This window comes from Pimephales promelas, chromosome 9 (assembly GCF_988280905.1).
Source record: "Pimephales promelas chromosome 9, fPimPro1.hap1.1, whole genome shotgun sequence".
NCBI classification, from domain to species: domain Eukaryota; kingdom Metazoa; phylum Chordata; class Actinopteri; order Cypriniformes; family Leuciscidae; genus Pimephales; species Pimephales promelas.
This window is the reverse complement of record NC_142777.1, coordinates 36450023-36473048: the sequence shown is the minus strand read 5'-3', so window position 1 is coordinate 36473048 and position 23026 is coordinate 36450023. Positions and strand designations below refer to the sequence as shown.

The 23026-nt window shown below is 40.9% G+C and overlaps 2 protein-coding genes across 27 annotated transcripts in view; both read right to left on the bottom strand.

Annotated features, from left to right (window-relative positions):
• The window catches only part of LOC120473285 (protocadherin gamma-A11), a 171708-nt gene that overhangs the window by 42535 nt on the left and 106147 nt on the right, over nucleotides 1-23026 (bottom strand). The window contains exon 1 of one of the 26 annotated variants that reach the window (XM_089135090.1): nucleotides 19915-22523. The exons of 20 other annotated variants lie outside the window; for them this stretch is intronic. In XM_089135090.1, the coding sequence (XP_088991216.1) occupies nucleotides 19915-22314 (2400 nt within the window). In that variant the 5' untranslated portion in view covers nucleotides 22315-22523. Of the gene's footprint in view, nucleotides 1-69; nucleotides 2664-3286; nucleotides 5821-6517; nucleotides 9102-9722; nucleotides 12314-16369; nucleotides 18931-19914; nucleotides 22524-23026 lie in introns of those variants that run through there. 5 more of the 26 variants (XM_089135097.1, XM_089135085.1, XM_089135083.1 and 2 more) reach the window with 5 other exon arrangements.
• LOC148977606 (protocadherin beta-16-like) lies at nucleotides 13003-16182 on the bottom strand. The gene has a single exon (XM_089135080.1). The coding sequence runs from the start codon at nucleotides 15551-15553 to the stop codon at nucleotides 13022-13024; it is 2532 nt and encodes an 843-aa protein (XP_088991206.1). The 5' UTR covers nucleotides 15554-16182; the 3' UTR covers nucleotides 13003-13021.

Below are 23026 nucleotides of genomic sequence, written 5' to 3'. Positions count from 1 at the left end.
AGAGAAAAAAATAATAATAATCAAATGGACACAAGAAAAGCTTATTCAAAATTATTTACCGGAGCTCACCTGATCAAAAGAATCATTATTCAGTTTTCCTCTTTGCGCATGCGTGAGTGTGTGTGTCCCACTGGTGTCCAGACTAATGATGCTCTCACTGCAAGGTCTGACGTATTTCAGATCACTCTTTCTGGAGTCAGTGGTTCTGCAAACCTCATAATTGTACACGTGCTGTAAAGTTCCTGTGCCGCCTACGTCTGCGTAAAGAGGCGGATAATACGGAATAACTGGAAGATTCGCTCCAGATTTATAAAACATCCGCTCGCGCCTCCATCTGTAGCATTTGACTGACAGTATGGCGATGATAGACACGATAAAGAGAAATGAAACCACAGCCAAAGCCAAGACTAGATAGAAAGTCAGGTTCTCGTTGTATTCCTTGTCGTGCGTAAAGTCAGTGAACTCCGAGAGCACTTCAGGGAAGCTGTCCGCCACCGCCACGTTAACAATGACTGTAGCTGATCGAGAGGGCTGTCCGTTGTCCTCCACTACAACAGTGAGTCTTTGTTTGACAGCATCTTTATCTGTCACTTGGCGTACAGTTCTTATTTCTCCATTCTGTGCGCCCACTTCAAACAGCGCCCTGTCTGTGGCTTTCTGCAGTTTATATGAGAGCCAGGCGTTCTGACCAGAGTCCACATCTACAGCCACCACTTTAGTCACCAGATAACCCACATCTGCCGATCGAGGCACTATTTCAGCCACCACAGAAACACCTGACTGGACCGGGTACAGAACCTGAGGCGCGTTGTCATTCTGGTCCTGAATGATGATTTTGACGCTCGCGTTGCTGCTGAGAGGAGGAGAGCCTCCGTCCTGCGCTTTTACGCGAATGTTAAACTCTTTTGTTTGCTCATAATCAAAAGAACGAACAGCAAGAATCTCTCCGCTCTCTGCATTCACTGAAATATAAGTCGAGGCAGAGACGCCATTCACGAGAACATCCTCTAGGAAATATGAAACGCGCGCGTTATTGCCAGAGTCTTTGTCATGCGCTTTAACAGATAAAACAGAGACTCCGGGGGAATTATTTTCCAGCACATATGCGGTGTATGACTGACGCTGAAACACAGGGGCGTTGTCATTGACATCAGAGATTTTCAGAGTCAGTGTTTTATTAGTAGAGAAAGATGGCGAGCCCTCATCAATAGCAGTTATTGTGATATTATATTCTGAGATCATCTCCCGATCCAAAAGCTCATCAGTAACTACACTGTAGAAATTCGGGGTTGATGATTTTATTTTAAACGGTAAATTATGAGGAATTAAACACTTTACTATTCCGTTTTTACCCGAATCTAAATCTTTGACATTCAACATTGCTATTACAGTCTCTGGCGCTGAATTCTCCGGCACTGGGCTTGAAAATGAAATTACGCTTATTATTGGAGCATTGTCATTTATATCAGTAATTTCAATATGAACTTTACTGGTATCACTTAATCCGCCTTTGTCTGTTGCTTCCACATATAATTCATACTTTTTTGATTTCTCGAAATCCAACTGACCATTAACTGTAATTTCTCCAGAAATGGAATCAATGTTAAAAAGGACAGAAGAGCCTTCACTGCTCTGAGAAAAAGAATATGTAACCTCTCCATTAGACCCCATGTCTCCATCAGTTGCACTAACCTTTAACACAGTGGATCCTTTAGAATAATTCTCTGGAATTAAAGCTCTATAGACCGACTGACTGAAAACAGGCGCATTGTCATTTGCATCTAAAACAATGACGTTTATCTTGATAGTGCCCGTTTTTTGAGGGTTTCCGCCGTCGAATGCAGTCAAGATCAATTTATGTTCCTCTGCCGTTTCTCTGTCAAGAGGTTTTTGCAAAATCATCTCTATGTATTTTGTTTCGTCGAGATGAGCAGGTATTTTAACTGTAAAATGATCAGATGGAGTTAATTTATATGTTTGAAGAGAATTTATACCTACATCTGGATCGTTAGCGCTATCGATTGAATACCGTGCGCCTGACAAAGCAAGTTCACTCATTTGAAAAGTAATCTCTTTTTTCTTGAAAACTGGAGCATGATCATTAATATCTAATATTTCTACATCAATTCTATGCAGCTCCATGGGGTTTTCTAGAATGATCTGAAAATGTAAGGAGCAGGGAGACACTTGCGCGCACAGCTCCTCTCTATCTATCCTCTCTTTCACTATCAGCGTCCCTTTATCCACATTCAGACCGATGTACTCACGACTGTCCTCCGTAAAGATCCGAGCTCGACCAGATTTCAGCCTCTTAACATCCAAACCGAGATCCTGAACGATATTTCCCACCAGAGAGCCCTTTGTCATCTCCTCTGGAATAGAATAACGGACCTGCCCGCGCGCAACGGCCATGACAAAGACGCAGAGCACGAGACGCTGCATTAGCCATGATGAAATCCGCGTCGAAGATGCGCCTCTCTGGGCGTAAAAACAACAAAGAACCGACATCATCCAAATCTTCTATTCCATACAGAAGAAAAGACAAAGAACAAAAGATTTAAAAAGGGTGAAAAATCAAACTTCACCCGAAAACACTGAGAAGCGAATGTCTCGACGCTTCAGTGTTAAAAAGAGACCGTCCGAATGAAAGAGATATTCTGCAGACTGTATGATGTCAGAAAGTGGAGGAGGATCTAAAAATGAGTGTTTAAAACACGAACATACTGACCAACAGCGGCACTTAGTGCATTACAGAAACATTACACAGAAAAATACTGTTGAGGAGAAATACACAAACTGCGACCATTGTAGTATAGGCTATATTTGCGTTAAAACAGCTGAAATATAAATAAAATATTTTTGAACCGAACACCTAAAATATGATGAGAGGAAAATAGTCAAAAACAAAATATAAAACAGCATTTAAATATTGCAGGAGAAATTCATTATATGACTCACCCATGCGCGCAAATACGCAGAATAAAAAAAATAAAAAAATAAAAAAATAAAAAAAAACTTTTCTTGACTGAGTGCAGGTGGAGAAATATATATTTAAAGGCTATGCATGTAATTTCCTATTAACTATAGTCGAAAAGGTACGATTTAATATGAAATTTTGAAAAAATAGTCACCAATATGATAATACAGTATCTTTCAACTATAGCTGCCAGTGTTTTTCTATTATTATAATAATAAAGACATATGTACAGTGAATATCAATAAAACTGACGAAGTCAGAAAAAGAAAAATAATAGTTAAATGAAAAAAGGAAAATCATCGACCTCACCTGATCAAAAGAATCATCATCATTCAGGTTTCCTCTTTGCGCATGCGTGAGTGTGTGTGTCCCACTGGTGTCCAGACTAATGATGCTCTCACTGCAAGGTCTGACGTATTTCAGATCACTCTTTCTGGAGTCAGTGGTTCTGCAAACCTCATAATTGTACACGTGCTGTAAAGTTCCTGTGCCGCCTACGTCTGCGTAAAGAGGCGGATAATACGGAATAACTGGAAGATTCGCTCCAGATTTATAAAACATCCGCTCGCGTCTCCATCTGTAGCATTTGACTGACAGTATGGCGATGATAGACACGATAAAGAGAAATGAAACCACAGCCAAAGCCAAGACTAGATAGAAAGTCAGGTTTTCGTTGTATTCCTTGTCGTGCGTAAAGTCAGTGAACTCCGAGAGCACTTCAGGGAAGCTGTCCGCCACCGCCACGTTAACAATGACTGTAGCTGATCGAGAGGGCTGTCCGTTGTCCTCCACTACAACAGTGAGTCTTTGTTTGACAGCATCTTTATCTGTCACTTGGCGTACAGTTCTTATTTCTCCATTCTGTGCGCCCACTTCAAACAGCGCCCTGTCTGTGGCTTTCTGCAGTTTATATGAGAGCCAGGCGTTCTGACCAGAGTCCACATCTACAGCCACCACTTTAGTCACCAGATAACCCACATCTGCCGATCGAGGCACTATTTCAGCCACCACAGAAACACCTGACTGGACCGGGTACAGAACCTGAGGCGCGTTGTCATTCTGGTCCTGAATGATGATTTTGACGCTCGCGTTGCTGCTGAGAGGAGGAGAGCCTCCGTCCTGCGCTTTTACGCGAATGTTAAACTCTTTTGTTTGCTCATAATCAAAAGAACGAACAGCAAGAATCTCTCCGCTCTCTGCATTCACTGAAATATAAGTCGAGGCAGAGACGCCATTCACGAGAACATCCTCTAGAAAATATGAAACGCGCGCGTTATTGTCAGAGTCTTTGTCATGCGCTTTAACAGATAAAACAGAGACTCCGGGGGAATTATTTTCCAGCACATATGCGGTGTATGACTGACGCTGAAACACAGGGGCGTTGTCATTGACATCAGAGATTTTCAGAGTCAGTGTTTTATTAGTAGAGAAAGATGGCGAGCCCTCATCTATAGCAGTTATTGTGATATTATATTCTGAGATCATCTCCCGATCCAAAAGCTCATCAGTGATCAAACTGTAGAAATTCGGGGTTGATGATTTTATTTTAAACGGTAAATTATGAGGAATGAAGCACTTTACTATTCCGTTTTTACCTGAATCTAAATCTTTGACATTCAACATTGCTATTACAGTCTCTGGCGCTGAATTCTCCGGCACTGGGCTTGAAAATGAAATTACGCTTATTATAGGAGGATTGTCATTTATATCAGTAATTTCAATATGAACTTTACTGGTATCTCGTAATCCCCCTTTGTCTGTTGCTTCCACGGATAATTCATATTTCTTGTATTTCTCGAAATCCAACTGACCATTAACTGTAATATCTCCAGAAATGGAATCAATGTTAAAAAGGACAGAAGAGCCTTCACTGCTCTGAGAAAAAGAATATGTAACCTCTCCATTAGACCCCATGTCTCCATCAGTTGCACTAACCTTTAACACAGTGGATCCTTTAGAATAATTCTCTGGAATTAAAGCTCTATAGACCGACTGACTGAAAACAGGCGCATTGTCATTTGCATCTAAAACAATGACGTTTATCTTGATAGTGCCCGTTTTTTGAGGATTTCCGCCGTCGAATGCAGTTAATATCAATTTATGTTCCTCTGCCGTTTCTCTGTCAAGGGGTTTTTGCAAAATTATCTCTACGTACTTTGATTCGTCGAGATGAGAAGGTATTTTAACTGTAAAATGATCAGACAAAGTTAATTTATATGTTTGAAGAGAATTTAGACCAACATCTGGATCATTAGCGCTATCGATTGAATACCGAGCCCCTGACAAAGCAGATTCACTCATTTGAAAAGTAATCTCCTTTTTCTTGAAAACAGGAGCATGGTCATTAATATCTAATATTTCTACATCAATTCTATGCAGCTCCATGGGGTTTTCTAGAATGATCTGAAAATGTAAGGAGCAGGGAGACACTTGCGCGCACAGCTCCTCTCTATCTATCCTCTCTTTCACTATCAGCGTCCCTTTATCCACATTCAGACCGATGTACTCACGACTGTCCTCCGTAAAGATCCGCGCTCGACCAGATTTCAGCCTCTTAACATCCAAACCGAGATCCTGAACGATATTTCCCACCAGAGAGCCCTTTGTCATCTCCTCTGGAATAGAATAACGGACCTGCCCGCGCGCAACGGCCATGACAAAGACGCAGAGCACGAGACGCTGCATTAGCCATGATGAAATCCGCGTCGAAGATGCGCCTCTCTGGGCGTAAAAACAACAAAGAACCGACATCATCCAAATCTTCTATTCCATACAGAAGAAAAGACAAAGAACAAAAGATTTAAAAAAGGTTGTAAAATCGATCTTCACCCGAAAACACTGAGAAGCGAATGTCTCGACGCTTCAGTGTTAAAAAGAGACCGTCCGAATGAAAGAGATATTCTGCAGACTGTATGATGTCAGAAAGAGGAGGAGGATCTAAAAATGAGTGTTTAAAAGACGAACATACTGACCAACAGCGGCACTTAGTGCATCACAGAAATATTACACAGAAAAATACTGTTAGAGACAGTAAAAAAGAGAAATAAATTAAACCAGAGTATACTGTACATTTGTCGTTAAGACAGATTTAAAAAAAAAAAAAATTCCAACAAAACGCCTAAAATATGATGAAAGGAAAATGGTCAAAAACAGAAAAGCAGAAATATAAGTATAATATGCAAAGCAGAAAATATAATATAGCCTTTAAATAATGCAGGTGCGATTCACCCATGCGCGCACACATACTTACAATTTCAGCCTCTTACATGACTGAGTGCAACTAGAAAATATATTTAAAATACCGTGCATCTAATTTTCTACACAATATTGAAATGTTATGTTTTTAAAATAAACAATAGTGAAAAAATGATAGTCACCAAAATCATATGAGTAAAGAAAATGTCAACAAAAGTTCACCGTTAAAAAAAATAAAAATACAATTAACATCAATAAAACCGAGAAACTCGGAAAGTGAAAAAATAAATAAATAATCAAATGGACACAAGGAAAGCTTATTCATAATTAGTTACAGGAGCTCACCTGATCAAAAGAATCATCATTATTCAGTTTTCCTCTTTGCGCATGCGTGAGTGTGTGTGTTCCACTGGTGTCCAGACTAATGATGCTCTCACTGCAAGGTCTGACGTATTTCAGATCACTCTTTCTGGAGTCAGTGGTTCTGCAAACCTCATAATTGTACACGTGCTGTAAAGTTCCTGTGCCGCCTACGTCTGCGTAAAGAGGCGGATAATACGGAATAACTGGAAGATTCGCTCCAGATTTATAAAACATCCGCTCGCGTCTCCATCTGTAGCATTTGACTGACAGTATGGCGATGATAGACACGATAAAGAGAAATGAAACCACAGCCAAAGCCAAGACTAGATAGAAAGTCAGGTTCTCGTTGTATTCCTTGTCGTGCGTAAAGTCAGTGAACTCCGAGAGCACTTCAGGGAAGCTGTCCGCCACCGCCACGTTAACAATGACTGTAGCTGATCGAGAGGGCTGTCCGTTGTCCTCCACTACAACAGTGAGTCTTTGTTTGACAGCATCTTTATCTGTCACTTGGCGTACAGTTCTTATTTCTCCATTCTGTGCGCCCACTTCAAACAGCGCCCTGTCTGTGGCTTTCTGCAGTTTATATGAGAGCCAGGCGTTCTGACCAGAGTCCACATCTACAGCCACCACTTTAGTCACCAGATAACCCACATCTGCCGATCGAGGCACTATTTCAGCCACCACAGAAACACCTGACTGGACCGGGTACAGAACCTGAGGCGCGTTGTCATTCTGGTCCTGAATGATGATTTTGACGCTCGCGTTGCTGCTGAGAGGAGGAGAGCCTCCGTCCTGCGCTTTTACGCGAATGTTAAACTCTTTTGTTTGCTCATAATCAAAAGAACGAACAGCAAGAATCTCTCCGCTCTCTGCATTCACTGAAATATAAGTCGAGGCAGAGACGCCATTCACGAGAACATCCTCTAGAAAATATGAAACGCGCGCGTTATTGCCAGAGTCTTTGTCATGCGCTTTAACAGATAAAACAGAGACTCCCGGGGAATTATTTTCCAGCACAAATGCGGTGTATGACTGACGCTGAAACACAGGGGCGTTGTCATTGACATCAGAGATTTTCAGAGTCAGTGTTTTATTAGTAGAGAAAGATGGCGAGCCCTCATCTATAGCAGTTATTGTGATATTATATTCTGAGATCAACTCCCGATCCAAAAGCTCATCAGTGACCAAACTGTAGAAATTCGGGGTTGATGATTTTATTTTAAACGGTAAATTATGAGGAATGAAGCACTTTACTATTCCGTTTTTACCCGAATCTAAATCTTTGACATTCAACATTGCTATTACAGTCTCTGGCGCTGAATTCTCCGGCACTGGGCTTGAAAATGAAATTACGCTTATTATTGGAGCATTGTCATTTATATCAGTAATTTCAATATGAACTTTACTGGTATCACTTAATCCGCCTTTGTCTGTTGCTTCCACGGATAATTCATATTTTTTTGATTTCTCGAAATCCAACTGACCATTAACTGTAATTTCTCCAGAAATGGAATCAATGTTAAAAAGGCCAAAAGAGCTTTCACTGCTCTGGGTAAAAGAATATGTAACCTCTCCATTAGACCCCACGTCTCCATCAGTTGCACTAACCTTTAACACAGTGGATCCTTTAGAATAATTCTCTGGAATTAAAGCTCTATAGACCGACTGACTGAAAACAGGCGCATTGTCATTTGCATCTAAAACAATAACGTTTATTTTGATAGTGCCCGTTTTTTGAGGGTTTCCGCCGTCGAATGCAGTCAAGATCAATTTATGTTCCTCTGCCGTTTCTCTGTCAAGGGTTTTTTGCAAAATAATCTCTATGTATTTTGTTTCGTCGAGATGAGCAGGTATTTTAACTGTAAAATGATCAGATGGAGATAATTTATATGTTTGAAGAGAATTTAGACCAACATCTGGATCTTTCGCGCTATCGATTGAATATCGAGCCCCTGACAAAGCAGATTCAATTATTTGAAAAGTAATCTCTTTTTTCATGAAAACTGGAGCATGATCATTAATATCTAATATTTCTACATCAATTCTATGCAGCTCCATGGGGTTTTCTAGAATGATCTGAAAATGTAAGGAGCAGGGAGACACTTGCGCGCACAGCTCCTCTCTATCTATCCTCTCTTTCACTATCAGCGTCCCTTTATCCACATTCAGACCGATGTACTCACGACTGTCCTCCGTAAAAATCCGAGCTCGACCAGATTTCAGCCTCTTAACATCCAAACCGAGATCCTGAACGATATTTCCCACCAGAGAGCCCTTTGTCATCTCCTCTGGAATAGAATAACGGACCTGCCCGCGCGCAACGGCCATGACAAAGACGCAGAGCACGAGACGCTGCATTAGCCATGATGAAATCCGCGTCGAAGAAGCGCCTCTCTGGGCGTAAAAACAACAAAGAACCGACATCATCCAAATCTTCTATTCCATACAGAAGAAAAGACAAAGAACAAAAGATTTAAAAAGGGTGAAAAATCAAACTTCACCCGAAAACACTGAGAAGCGAATGTCTCGACGCTTCAGTGTTAAAAAGAGACCGTCCGAATGAAAGAGATATTCTGCAGACTGTATGATGTCAGAAAGTGGAGGAGGATCTAAAAATGAGTGTTTAAAAGACGAACATACTGACCAACAGCGGCACTTAGTGCATCACAGAAATATTACACGGAAAAATACTGATGAAGAGACATACAAAAACTATGTGAACTGCGACCATTGTAGTGTACATTTGCGTTAAAACAGCTGTAATATAAATAAAATATATTTGAACCGAACACTTATATTATGATGAGAGGGAAATAATCAAAAGCAAAATATAAAATAGCATTTAAATATTGCAGGAGCAATTCATTATATGACTTACCCATGCGCACAAATACGCAGAATATTTTTTTTTTTACTTGACTGAGTGTATAAATATATATTTTTTAAAGACTATGTAACTTCCTATTAACTATAGTCAAAAAGGTACGATTATTATATGAAACTTTGAAAAAAGTATTCACCAAAATGATTAGTACAATTTCAACTGCCAGTGTTTTTGCATTAATAATAATAACCAAGACATATATCTGTATAGTGCACATCAATAAACTGATAAAGTTAGAAAAAGAAAAATAATAGTTAAATGAAAAACAGAAAATCATATGCATAACTATTGAATCGAGCTCACCTGATCAAAAGAATCATCATTATTCAGTTTTCCTCTTTGCGCATGCGTGAGTGTCTGTGTCCCACTGGTGTCCAGACTAATGATGCTCTCACTGCAAGGTCTGACGTATTTCAGATCACTCTTTCTGGAGTCAGTGGTTCTGCAAACCTCATAATTGTACACGTGCTGTAAAGTTCCTGTGCCGCCTACGTCTGCGTAAAGAGGCGGATAATACGGAATAACTGGAAGATTCGCTCCAGATTTATAAAACATCCGCTCGCGTCTCCATCTGTAGCATTTGACTGACAGTATGGCGATGATAGACACGATAAAGAGAAATGAAACCACAGCCAAAGCCAAGACTAGATAGAAAGTCAGGTTCTCGTTGTATTCCTTGTCGTGCGTAAAGTCAGTGAACTCCGAGAGCACTTCAGGGAAGCTGTCCGCCACCGCCACGTTAACAATGACTGTAGCTGATCGAGAGGGCTGTCCGTTGTCCTCCACTACAACAGTGAGTCTTTGTTTGACAGCATCTTTATCTGTCACTTGGCGTACAGTTCTTATTTCTCCATTCTGTGCGCCCACTTCAAACAGCGCCCTGTCTGTGGCTTTCTGCAGTTTATATGAGAGCCAGGCGTTCTGACCAGAGTCCACATCTACAGCCACCACTTTAGTCACCAGATAACCCACATCTGCCGATCGAGGCACTATTTCAGCCACCACAGAAACACCTGACTGGACCGGGTACAGAACCTGAGGCGCGTTGTCATTCTGGTCCTGAATGATTATTTTGACGCTCGCGTTGTTGCTGAGAGGAGGAGAGCCTCCGTCCTGCGCTTTTACGCGAATGTTAAACTCTTTTGTTTGCTCATAATCAAAAGAACGAACAGCAAGAATCTCTCCGCTCTCTGCATTCACTGAAATATAAGTCGAGGCAGAGACGCCATTCACGAGAACATCCTCTAGAAAATATGAAACGCGCGCGTTATTGTCAGAGTCTTTGTCATGCGCTTTAACAGATAAAACAGAGACTCCGGGGGAATTATTTTCCAGCACATATGCGGTGTATGACTGACGCTGAAACACAGGGGCGTTGTCATTGACATCAGAGATTTTCAGAGTCAGTGTTTTATTAGTAGAGAAAGATGGCGAGCCCTCATCAATAGCAGTTATTGTGATATTATATTCAGACATATTTTCACGGTCTAAAGGCTGATCAGTGATCAAACTATAGAAATTTGAGGATGATTGTCTGATTTGAAATGGTAAACTCGGATTAATTAAACATCTCACCTGTCCATTTTTCCCTGAATCCAAATCTTTGACATTTAGCATCGCTATCACGATTTCAGGAGCTGAGTTTTCTGGTAAAGGGTTTGTCAAAGATATTACACTAATTACAGGGGCATTGTCATTAACATCTGTAATTTCCACCATCACTTTAGCAGTATCTGTTAACCCCCCATTGTCTGTTGCCACCACATTCAGTTCGTATTTCTTGGATTTTTCAAAGTCTAGACCGGCAACAACAATAATATCACCATTATTGGGTTCAATACTGAAAATATTCAAGATGTTTTTGCTGTTTTGTGAAAATGAATAGGACACTTGTTTATTTGTTCCTTGATCTGCGTCAGTTGCACTAACCTTTACGACTAATGAACCCTTTTGCGCATTTTCAGCGACAAGTGCAGTATATACAGATTGACTAAAAACAGGCGCATTGTCATTTGCATCCAAGACACTGACGTTTATTTTTACTGTCCCGGTTTTCTGGGGCGTTCCACCATCAAACGCCGTCAAAATCAGATCATGCACCTCATGTTTTTCTCTATCTAATGATGTCTGCAAGACCATTTCCACATATTTAGTACCATCAGTGTGTGACAACGTTTTGAGCACAAAATTGTCGTTTGGAGTTAATTTATATGTCTGAAGAGAATTTAGACCTACATCTGGATCATTTGCGCTATCGATTGAATATCGAGCCCCTGACAAAGCAAGTTCACTTATTTGAAAAGTAATCTCTTTGTTAGTGAAAGAAGGAGCATGATCATTGATATCTAATATTTCTACATCAATTCTATGCAGCTCCATGGGGTTTTCTAGAATGATCTGAAAATGTAAGGAGCAGGGAGACACTTGCGCGCACAGCTCCTCTCTATCTATCCTCTCTTTCACTATCAGCGTCCCTTTATCCACATTCAGACCGATGTACTCACGACTGTCCTCCGTAAAGATCCGCGCTCGACCAGATTTCAGCCTCTTAACATCCAAACCGAGATCCTGAACGATATTTCCCACCAGAGAGCCCTTTGTCATCTCCTCTGGAATAGAATAACGGACCTGCCCGCGCGCAACGGCCATGACAAAGACGCAGAGCACGAGACGCTGCATTAGCCATGATGAAATCCGCGTCGAAGATGCGCCTCTCTGGGCGTAAAAACAACAAAGAACCGACATCATCCAAATCTTCTATTCCATACGGAAGAAAAGACAAAGAACAAAAGATTTAAAAAGGGTGAAAAATCAAACTTCACCCGAAAACACTGAGAAGCGAATGTCTCGACGCTTCAGTGTTAAAAGAGACCGTCCGAATGAAAGAGATATTCTGCAGACTGTATGATGTCAGAAAGTGGAGGAGGATCTAAAAATGAGTGTTTAAAACACGAACATACTGACCAACAGCGGCACTTAGTGCATCACAGAAATATTACACGGAAAAATACTGATGAAGAGAAATACAAAAACTATGTGAACTGCGACCATTGTAGTGTACATTTGCGTTAAAACAGCTGAAATATAAATAAAAAATATTTTGAACTGAACACGTAAAGTATGTTGAGAGGAAAAAAGTCAAAAGCAAAATATAAAACGGCATTTAAATATTGCAGGAGCAATTTATTATATGACTCACCTATGCGCGCAAATACGCATAATAATAATAAAAAACTTTACTTTACTTAACTATATATATATATATATATATATATATATATATATATATATATATATATATAAAGACTATGTATGTAATATCCTATTAACTATAGTCGAAAAGGTACGACTTTAATATGAAAAAGTGTGAAAAATGTAGTCACCAAAATGATATTATACAGTAAATTTCAACTATAGCTGCCAGTGTTATTTTTTATCAATTATATATATATATACAGTTTGAAAAGTATATATATATATATATATATATATATATATATATATATATATATATATATATACTTTTCATCAGTTATATATAACTTATGAAGTCAGGAAAAGAAAAAAAAAGTTAAATGAAAAACAGAAAATCAAATGAATAACTATTTAATCGAGCTCACCTGATCAAAAGAATCATCATTATTCAGATTTCCTCTTTGCGCATGCGTGAGTGTCTGTGTTCCACTGGTGTCCAGACTAATGATGCTCTCACTGCAAGGTCTGACGTATTTCAGATCACTCTTTCTGGAGTCAGTGGTTCTGCAAACCTCATAATTGTACACGTGCTGTAAAGTTCCTGTGCCGCCTACGTCTGCGTAAAGAGGCGGATAATACGGAATAACTGGAAGATTCGCTCCAGATTTATAAAACATCCGCTCGCGTCTCCATCTGTAGCATTTGACTGACAGTATGGCGATGATAGACACGATAAAGAGAAATGAAACCACAGCCAAAGCCAAGACCAGATAGAAAGTCAGGTTTTCGTTGTATTCCTTGTCGTGCGTAAAGTCAGTGAACTCCGAGAGCACTTCAGGGAAGCTGTCCGCCACCGCCACGTTAACAATGACTGTAGCTGATCGAGAGGGCTGTCCGTTGTCCTCCACTACAACAGTGAGTCTTTGTTTGACAGCATCTTTATCTGTCACTTGGCGTACAGTTCGTATTTCTCCATTCTGTGCGCCCACTTCAAACAGCGCCCTGTCTGTGGCTTTCTGCAGTTTATATGAGAGCCAGGCGTTCTGACCAGAGTCCACATCTACAGCCACCACTTTAGTCACCAGATAACCCACATCTGCCGATCGAGGCACTATTTCAGCCACCACAGAAACACCTGACTGGACCGGGTACAGAACCTGAGGCGCGTTGTCATTCTGGTCTTGAATGATGATTTTGACGCTCGCGTTGCTGCTGAGAGGAGGAGAGCCTCCGTCCTGCGCTTTTACGCGGAACTGGAACTCTTTGATCTGCTCGTAATCGAAAGATCGCACTGCATGTATGACTCCACTATCAGCACTAACGGACACTAACGAGGACACGGGCACTCCGTTAACCGACGAGTCCTCCAGTATGTAAGACACACGGGCATTCTGGTTAAAATCTGCGTCTCTGGCTCTGACTGTGAATATGGAAAGACCCGGTGTGTTGTTTTCTTGAACAGAGGCCTCATATGAGCTCTTCTCAAAGACGGGCGCGTTATCATTGACATCTGATATCTGTAAGGAGAGAGTGACGCTGCTGGAGAGAGAGGGCACGCCCTCATCAGCGCACGTCACACTGATGTTATACTCAGACTCTCTCTCTCGATCCAAATCATTATCAGTCACGATACTATAAAATCCATTAGAAGTCGTTTTGATTGTAAAAGGAATGTTTTCATTGACACTGCACTGAACCTGACCGTTGCTGTCAGAATCCGGATCATTAACACTGATGATGGCAATCACAGTACTCTGTGGCGAGTCCTCCGGTATCGCATTAGATTTGGACATCACTGTGATGACCGGCGCATTATCATTTACATCAATCACGTCGACCATTATTTTACTAGAATCAGACAGCCCACCTTTATCTACAGCTTCTATATCAATTTGGTAATGCTTAAATGTTTCAAAGTCAATTTGTCCGACCAACGTCATCAATCCATTTTCATCGATATGAAAAATATCAGATACGCTGTCACTGTTTGCAATTAAATAACTGACTTCTCCATTTGTCCCTTTATCTGAATCAGAAGCGCTAACAGTGATGAGTGACGTGCCGCTCGGTGAATTTTCTGTGATAATCGCTCTATATATAGGCTTCGTAAAAACTGGAGCATTATCGTTTGCATCAAGCACTGTAATATGAATCTGAACCGTGCCTGATTTAGCTGGTTCCCCACCATCTATTGCGGTTAATACCAGAGACATGTTTTCCTGTTTTTCTCTGTCTAAAGGCTTCTGAAGAATCATTTCAACCTTTTTACTCCCATCACTCTGACCATGAATTTTTAAATTAAAATGATCAGTAGGTTGCAGAAAATAACTCCGTAGGTCATTATCGCCGATGTCTGCATCTATCGCTTTCTCCAGCATGAATTTTGATCCTACCACTGCTGATTCGCTTATCTCAAATCTTCTCTCGTCTCTTTTGAAAATGGGAGAATTGTCATTTATGTCTGTAATTTCAACAGTTACCCTAAACAGTTCCATAGGATTATCGAGTATAATCTGTAAATGCAGCGCGCAAGGCGTTGTCTGTCCGCATAGCGCCTCTCGGTCTATTCTCTCTTTGATAAGGAGGACTCCTCTTTCTTTATTCAGCTCGATGTATTCAGCGCTGTCTCCTGTATAAATACGCGCTTTACCCGATTTCAGTCTCTTTAAATCTAAACCCAAATCCTGCGCTATGTTCCCGACTAAAGAGCCTTTCGCCATTTCTTCAGGAATGGAGTAACTGACCTGCCCGAGAGCTGAACTGAGAGAGAGAAACCAAATAAACAGCAGTACTTGCCGCGCCATTGTTCGGTCCGACATTTTGCTCCAGACCAAATAAAAGCGGTCGCGTTGTATCCAAATCAGAGTCTTAAAGTGTTCAGGTCCAAAATAGAATAGGTCCAATACTAGTGGGGAATTTCTAAGACAACGTCTAAACATAAATCCATAAACGACTGTTCAAAGCCGCGACGGTGTCCTCAGTGTTATGCCCGTGTGCGCTATGCACTCGCCTCAGTCTCTTTCTTCTTTATACGTGCATTTAGAGAGGGGGGTATTGCTGGAATTATGCGCTCTCAGACGTTTCTCTGACACACAGCGGCACACTGAGACCATTCTGAGTTACTGCAAAACGCATCTAAATTATTTTAAAAAATGCATACACTCAAAATATATATGCAGCGAGAAATATAAATAAAACAAAATTAAAACCTGAATTTATATTTGTGTAAAATAAAGAAAATAATCTAAATTAGCCAAATGATTGTTTTGTAACGAAATCTGTCCAGCAATCCCCGTAGTATTTGTTTGGTAATAGGTAGGCTACTGGACCGTTTGATTAAATAATCTCATTCTCAAATACAAACAAAACGAATTCAGCAATACAGTACAAATGATACAGTAACAGACGTCAACATATCATTTATAAATAGTCTTTGCAATGTCACTGGACATCTGCTTTGAGACAAGAGCTTGAATGCAGACAATACATCGATTCAGCACCATGGACAGCGAAACGAAAGCGACATATTTATTCAGAGCACTGATAGCTCCTCCACTACTCGGTGGATTCTGGAACCTGTTGATTAATAATAATAATAATATATTAAAAAAAATATAAAAAAGTTAATTTCGTTATAAATACAGAGTGTTTACTCCTTAGGCACTTTCTCTGATTTCTCTGAACGAAAAAAGGACATTGCAATGGAAAAAAAGACAAAAATTTAACAACCACTACACAGAAAAAGTAAACCTCACCTTTTGAGAATCCTCAATGTTTAGTCTCTCCCTTTGCGCATGCGTGAGAGTCTGTGTTCCACTGGTGTCCAGACTAATGATGCCCTCACTGCAAGGTCTGGCGTATTTCAGATCACTCTTTCTGGAGTCAGTGGTTCTGCAAACCTCATAATTGTACACGTGCTGTAAAGTTCCTGTGCCGCCTACGTCTGCGTAAAGAGGCGGATAATACGGAATAACTGGAAGATTCGCTCCAGATTTATAAAACATCCGCTCGCGTCTCCATCTGTAGCATTTGACTGACAGTATGGCGATGATAGACACGATAAAGAGAAATGAAACCACAGCCAAAGCCAAGACTAGATAGAAAGTCAGGTTCTCGTTGTATTCCTTGTCGTGCGTAAAGTCAGTGAACTCCGAGAGCACTTCAGGGAAGCTGTCCGCCACCGCCACGTTAACAATGACTGTAGCTGATCGAGAGGGCTGTCCGTTGTCCTCCACTACAACAGTGAGTCTTTGTTTGACAGCATCTTTATCTGTCACTTGGCGTACAGTTCTTATTTCTCCATTCTGTGCGCCCACTTCAAACAGCGCCCTGTCTGTGGCTTTCTGCAGTTTATATGAGAGCCAGGCGTTCTGACCAGAGTCCACATCTACAGCCACCACTTTAGTCACCAGATAACCCACATCTGCCGATCGAGGCACTATTTCAGCCACCACAGAAACACCTGACTGGACCGGGTACAGAACCTGAGGCGCGTTGTCATTCTGGTCCTGAATGATGATTTTGACGCTCGCGTTGCTGCTGAGAGGAGGAGAGCCTCCGTCCTGTGCTTTTACGCGGAACTGGAAATCTTTGATCTGCTCGTAATCGAAAGATCGCACTGCATGTATGACTCCACTATCAGCACTAACGGACACTAACGAGGACACGGGCACTCCGTTAACCGACGAGTCCTCCAGTATGTAAGACACACGGGCATTCTGGTTAAAATCTGCGTCTCTGGCTCTGACTGTGAATATGGAAAGACCCGGTGTGTTGTTTTCTTGAACAGAGGCCTCATATGAGCTCCTCTCAAAGACGGGCGCGTTATCATTGACATCTGATATATGTAAGGAGAGAGTGACGCTGCTGGAGAGAGATGGCACGCCCTCATCAGCGCACGTCACACTGATGTTATACTCAGACTCTCTCTCTCGGTCTAAATCGCCCTCAGTAACGAGGCTGTAAAATCCATCTGAAGAAGAATGGATGATAAAAGGAATGTTTTCATTTAATTCACATTTTACGATACCGTTTTCATTTGTGTCAGCGTCTTGAATGTTCATCATCGCTAGAACTGTCCCTGGAGGGGCATTTTCAGAAATGTCATTTGATTTGGATATTATACTGATTACTGGCTTGTTGTCGTTCGTATCTGTGACGTCAATAATTACTTTACAAGAATCGGTATGTCCACCTTGATCACTGGCTTGAATTGCTATCTGATAGTGTTTATTTTTTTCGTAGTCAACGTTACCAGTTAACTTGAGAATGCCGTCATACTGGCCTATATCAAATAGATTAGCGGACGCGGCAGATGATAACGAATATGTGACGACGCCATTAGAACCCTGGTCTGCGTCGGACGCGCTGACTGTGGTCAACACGGTGCCCTTTGCTGAATTCTCGGCTATACTGGCTTTGTAAACTGATTGACTGCAAACAGGCGCGTTATCATTCGCATCTAAAACTGTGATGTGTATTAGCATTGTGCCTGACATTTGGACCTCGCCGCCATCGACTGCCGTTAACAATAAAGAAATACGGTCTTGGTTTTCACGATCTAGTGGTTTCTGTAGTACCATTTCGACCGTTTTACTACCATCTGGTGAACTTTGAGTTTTCACAATAAAATTGTCACTTGGTTTCAGTGTGTATCTTTGAAGGCCATTCACACCCACATCGGTGTCAACTGCAATCTCCAAATCAAATTTAGCTCCACTCTGGGCCAGTTCGCTAATTTCAAATTTCATCTCATTAAGGCTAAACATAGGGGCGTTATCATTAATGTCTTGTATCTCAACTGTTACTCTGTATAGTTGCATCGGGTTTTCCAGTATAATCTGTAAATGCAGCGCGCAAGGCGTTGTCTGTCCGCATAGCGCCTCTCGGTCTATTCTCTCTTTGATAAGGAGGACTCCTCTTTCTTTATTCAGCTCGATGTATTCAGCGCTGTCTCCTGTATAAATACGCGCTTTACCCGATTTCAGTCTCTTTAAATCTAAACCCAAATCCTGCGCTATGTTCCCGACTAAAGAACCTTTCGCCATTTCTTCAGGAATGGAGTAACTGACCTGCCCGACAGCTGAACTGAGAGAGAGAAACCAAATAAACAGCAGTACTTGCCGCGCCATTGTTCTGTCCGACATTTTGCAGAAGATCACGGGATGAAGATTAAGACAGAAAGCAAAGAAATCAATCCAAAATGCTGGAGGAGATCATGAATATATCCAAAGTGAAAAGAACAAGAAAAGTCTGAAAATCCAAAGGGATTTTAAATACAGTATCTCCGTGATTGTCCTTCTCTCTCCTCTTCAGACTGCGCTCTCAGCTTCTGTCTCTCTCTCTAATAATATGGAGATGATGGGGGTGGAACTGCAGCAGATCTGCTCTATAAACTGACAGATTGACCAACAGCGGCACTATGAGTCCAGTCTGATGAACTACAGATAATATAAAATTAAAAACACTTTATCTCAGTCAGAAATGTCTGAGACAGCAATTCACTAAAAGTTATGAATTATAAAACCAAACAAATGCCCATGAATATACGAATATATGTAAAATAAAATTATTGTACAAGTTTGTGTAAATAATTAAGAAAGAAAACATTGAGCAAACAATAATTGACTTATTAGTTTTTTTAATATCTTGACCACAGACAGAAGGATACATATCTAAAATACAACTGTGCGCATAAAGTATATCTAGATACGTCTGAAATTGTGTAGTTTAAATTTAAAAAAGAAGACAGACCGATAAAAATGAAAATCTCAAAAAGACGGTCTGCTCTATAGAAATGCAACAGAATACACGAGGTGACCGAGTCTAACTGGCTTTCAGGACCATGGTCAGCGAAACTGACTGGAGTTTTCACTTCATGACAGTGGCAGGTAGAGTATTTGCTATATATTTTTGGAAAAAAATGGGAAAATAAAACTTAATTTAAAGTTGGTAAAGTTTTGCCACTTTTTCCCGTGATCTTTGTAACAAAGTAATTGTACTACTTGACGCATCAAAGAATAAATACATGAATAATTACACGAATAAATAAATAAATAGAGATGACATGAGTGCATTTTGAACTACACAAGGCCCCTAAGAAGAAATGATTTGAGAAATATAACGATAGAAAATATAAAACTACCAAAAGCTGACCGAAATATTAATATAAAATAAAATGTACATTTACAATAGCAGAAACGATTATTCTCATAAAAGTATCAGCACATGCGTTAACAGTTCAAACAATAATTAATCTATAAAAATATATCTCATTAATTAGTTATAAAATATCTCTCACCTGATCATCACAATCATCAAAGTTCAGTCTCTCCCTTTGCGCATGCGTGAGTGTGTGTGTTCCACTGGTGTCCAGACTAATGATGCTCTCACTGCAAGGTCTGACGTATTTCAGATCACTCTTTCTGGAGTCAGTGGTTCTGCAAACCTCATAATTGTACACGTGCTGTAAAGTTCCTGTGCCGCCTACGTCTGCGTAAAGAGGCGGATAATACGGAATAACTGGAAGATTCGCTCCAGATTTATAAAACATCCGCTCGCGCCTCCATCTGTAGCATTTGACTGACAGTATGGCGATGATAGACACGATAAAGAGAAATGAAACCACAGCCAAGGCCAAGACTAGATAGAAAGTCAGGTTCTCGTTGTATTCCTTGTCGTGCGTAAAGTCAGTGAACTCCGAGAGCACTTCAGGGAAGCTGTCCGCCACCGCCACGTTAACAATGACTGTAGCTGATCGAGAGGGCTGTCCGTTGTCCTCCACTACAACAGTGAGTCTTTGTTTGACAGCATCTTTATCTGTCACTTGGCGTACAGTTCTTATTTCTCCATTCTGTGGGCCCACTTCAAACAGCGCCCTGTCTGTGGCTTTCTGCAGTTTATATGAGAGCCAGGCGTTCTGACCAGAGTCCACATCTACAGCCACCACTTTAGTCACCAGATAACCCACATCTGCCGATCGAGACACTATTTCAGCCACCACAGAAACACCGGACTGGACCGGGTACAGAACCTGAGGCGCGTTGTCATTCTGGTCCTGAATGATGATTTTGACGCTCGCGTTGCTGCTGAGAGGAGGAGAGCCTCCGTCCTGCGCTTTTACGCGGAATTGGAAATCTTTGATCTGCTCGTAATCGAAAGATCGCACTGCATGTATGACTCCACTATCAGCACTAACGGACACTAACGAGGACACGGGCACTCCGTTAACCGACGAGTCCTCCAGTATGTAAGACACACGGGCATTCTGGTTAAAATCTGCGTCTCTGGCTCTGACTGTGAATATGGAAAGACCCGGTGTGTTGTTTTCTTGAACAGAGGCCTCATATGAGCTCTTCTCAAAGACGGGCGCGTTATCATTGACATCTGATATCTGTAAGGAGAGAGTGACGCTGCTGGAGAGAGAGGGCACGCCCTCATCAGCGCACGTCACACTGATGTTATACTCAGACTCTCTCTCTCGATCCAAATCACCGTCTGTGACTAAACTAAAGAAATTAGTAGTGGTCGTCTTTAAGGCGAATGGATAATTCTCATTAATAACGCATTGCACTTTGCCATTGTCATTAGAATCGACGTCTTGCGTGTTGATTACAGTAACAACAGTATCAGGCTTAGAATCCTCTGATAACATAGCTGACTTTGACATTATATTGATGACCGGCTTGTTATCATTGACATCTAAAACGTCGATAATTATTTTACTTGAATCTGTTAGACCACCACGATCACTCGCTCTAACATTTATCTGAAAATGTCTGGCTTTTTCATAATCGATGTCACCAATTATTCTCAGTTCGCCAGTGTGTCTGTTTATTTCAAACATTTCAGGCACACCGTCGTGAGTATTGGTAACTGAATAAATAATTTCACCATTTGAACTCTGATCCGGATCGGAGGCTTCAACTCTAATGACAACTGTCCCTTTCGGCGAATTCTCTACGACAGTGGCTTTGTATACAGAATGGGTGAAAACAGGCGCGTTGTCATTAACATCAAGTACTTTTATACGAATCTGTGTTGTTCCAGATAGATGTGGATCGCCTCCATCAACCGCTGTCAAAACTAAAGCAATATCTTCCTGATTCTCTCGATCTAGTGGTTTTTGTAAGACCATCTCAACTATTTTTCTACCATCTGCCTGACTGTGCAGCTTTAATGAAAAATGATCGCTCAGTGAAAGCATGTAGCTTTGAATAGCATTGGTCCCGACATCTTGGTCGACGGCTTGCTCTATATCAAATTTAGCCCCATTTACAGCAGACTCGCTTATTTCAAAATAGGTATCTGGCTTGTTGAAATAAGGAGCATTGTCATTTATATCGGTTACCTCGACAGTGACATGGTAAAATTCGATTGGATTTTCTAAAATAATCTGAAAATGCAGCGCGCAAGGCGTTGTCTGTCCGCATAGCGCCTCTCGGTCTATTCTCTCTTTGATAAGGAGGACTCCTCTTTCTTTATTCAGCTCGATGTATTCAGCGCTGTCTCCTGTATAAATACGCGCTTTACCCGATTTCAGTCTCTTTAAATCTAAACCCAAATCCTGCGCTATGTTCCCGACTAAAGAGCCTTTCGCCATTTCTTCAGGAATGGAGTAACTGACCTGCCCGAGAGCTGAACTGAGAGAGAGAAACCAAATAAACAGCAGTACTTGCCGCGCCATTGTTCTGTCCGACATTTTGCAGAAGATCACGGGATGAAGATTAAGACAGAAAGCAAAGAAATCAATCCAAAATGCTGGAGGAGATCATGAATATATCCAAAGTGAAAAGAACAAGAAAAGTCTGGAATCCAAGAGAATTGTATTAAATACAGTATCTCCGTGATTGTCCTTCTCTCTCCTCTTCAGACTGCGCTCTCAGCTTCTGTCTCTCTCTCTAATAATATGGAGATGATGGGGGTGGAACTGCAGCAGATCTGCTCTAGAAACTGACAGATTGACCAACAGCGGCACTATGAGTCCAGTCTGATGAACTACAGATAATGTAAAATTACTAAACCTTTATTCTCAATATCAGACAAGTTTGAGAAAAGTCAGTATACAAGTTTTTACTAAAGTTCTTAAGTATAACACCGAAATATGTCCATAACAACACATATTTATAATACAAAGATTGAATGTGTTTGTGTTAATAAAGATAGAAGGGGAAAAATAAATATATTTCATGATTTCATGAGGCCCTATCAGTATGAACACTGATCAAGTCAGAAAGAGAGACATACCAGTTATTCAGATCTAATCACAAATGAAATAGCCTATAGCTAAACTTTTGAACAGGAGTACAGACCAAAAATATGCTGAAAATCTCAAAAAGATTGTGTGTTGTAAAGAGATGCAGAATAATATATGAAGTAAATGACCGCGATTCAGGACCATGGCCAGGGCAGCA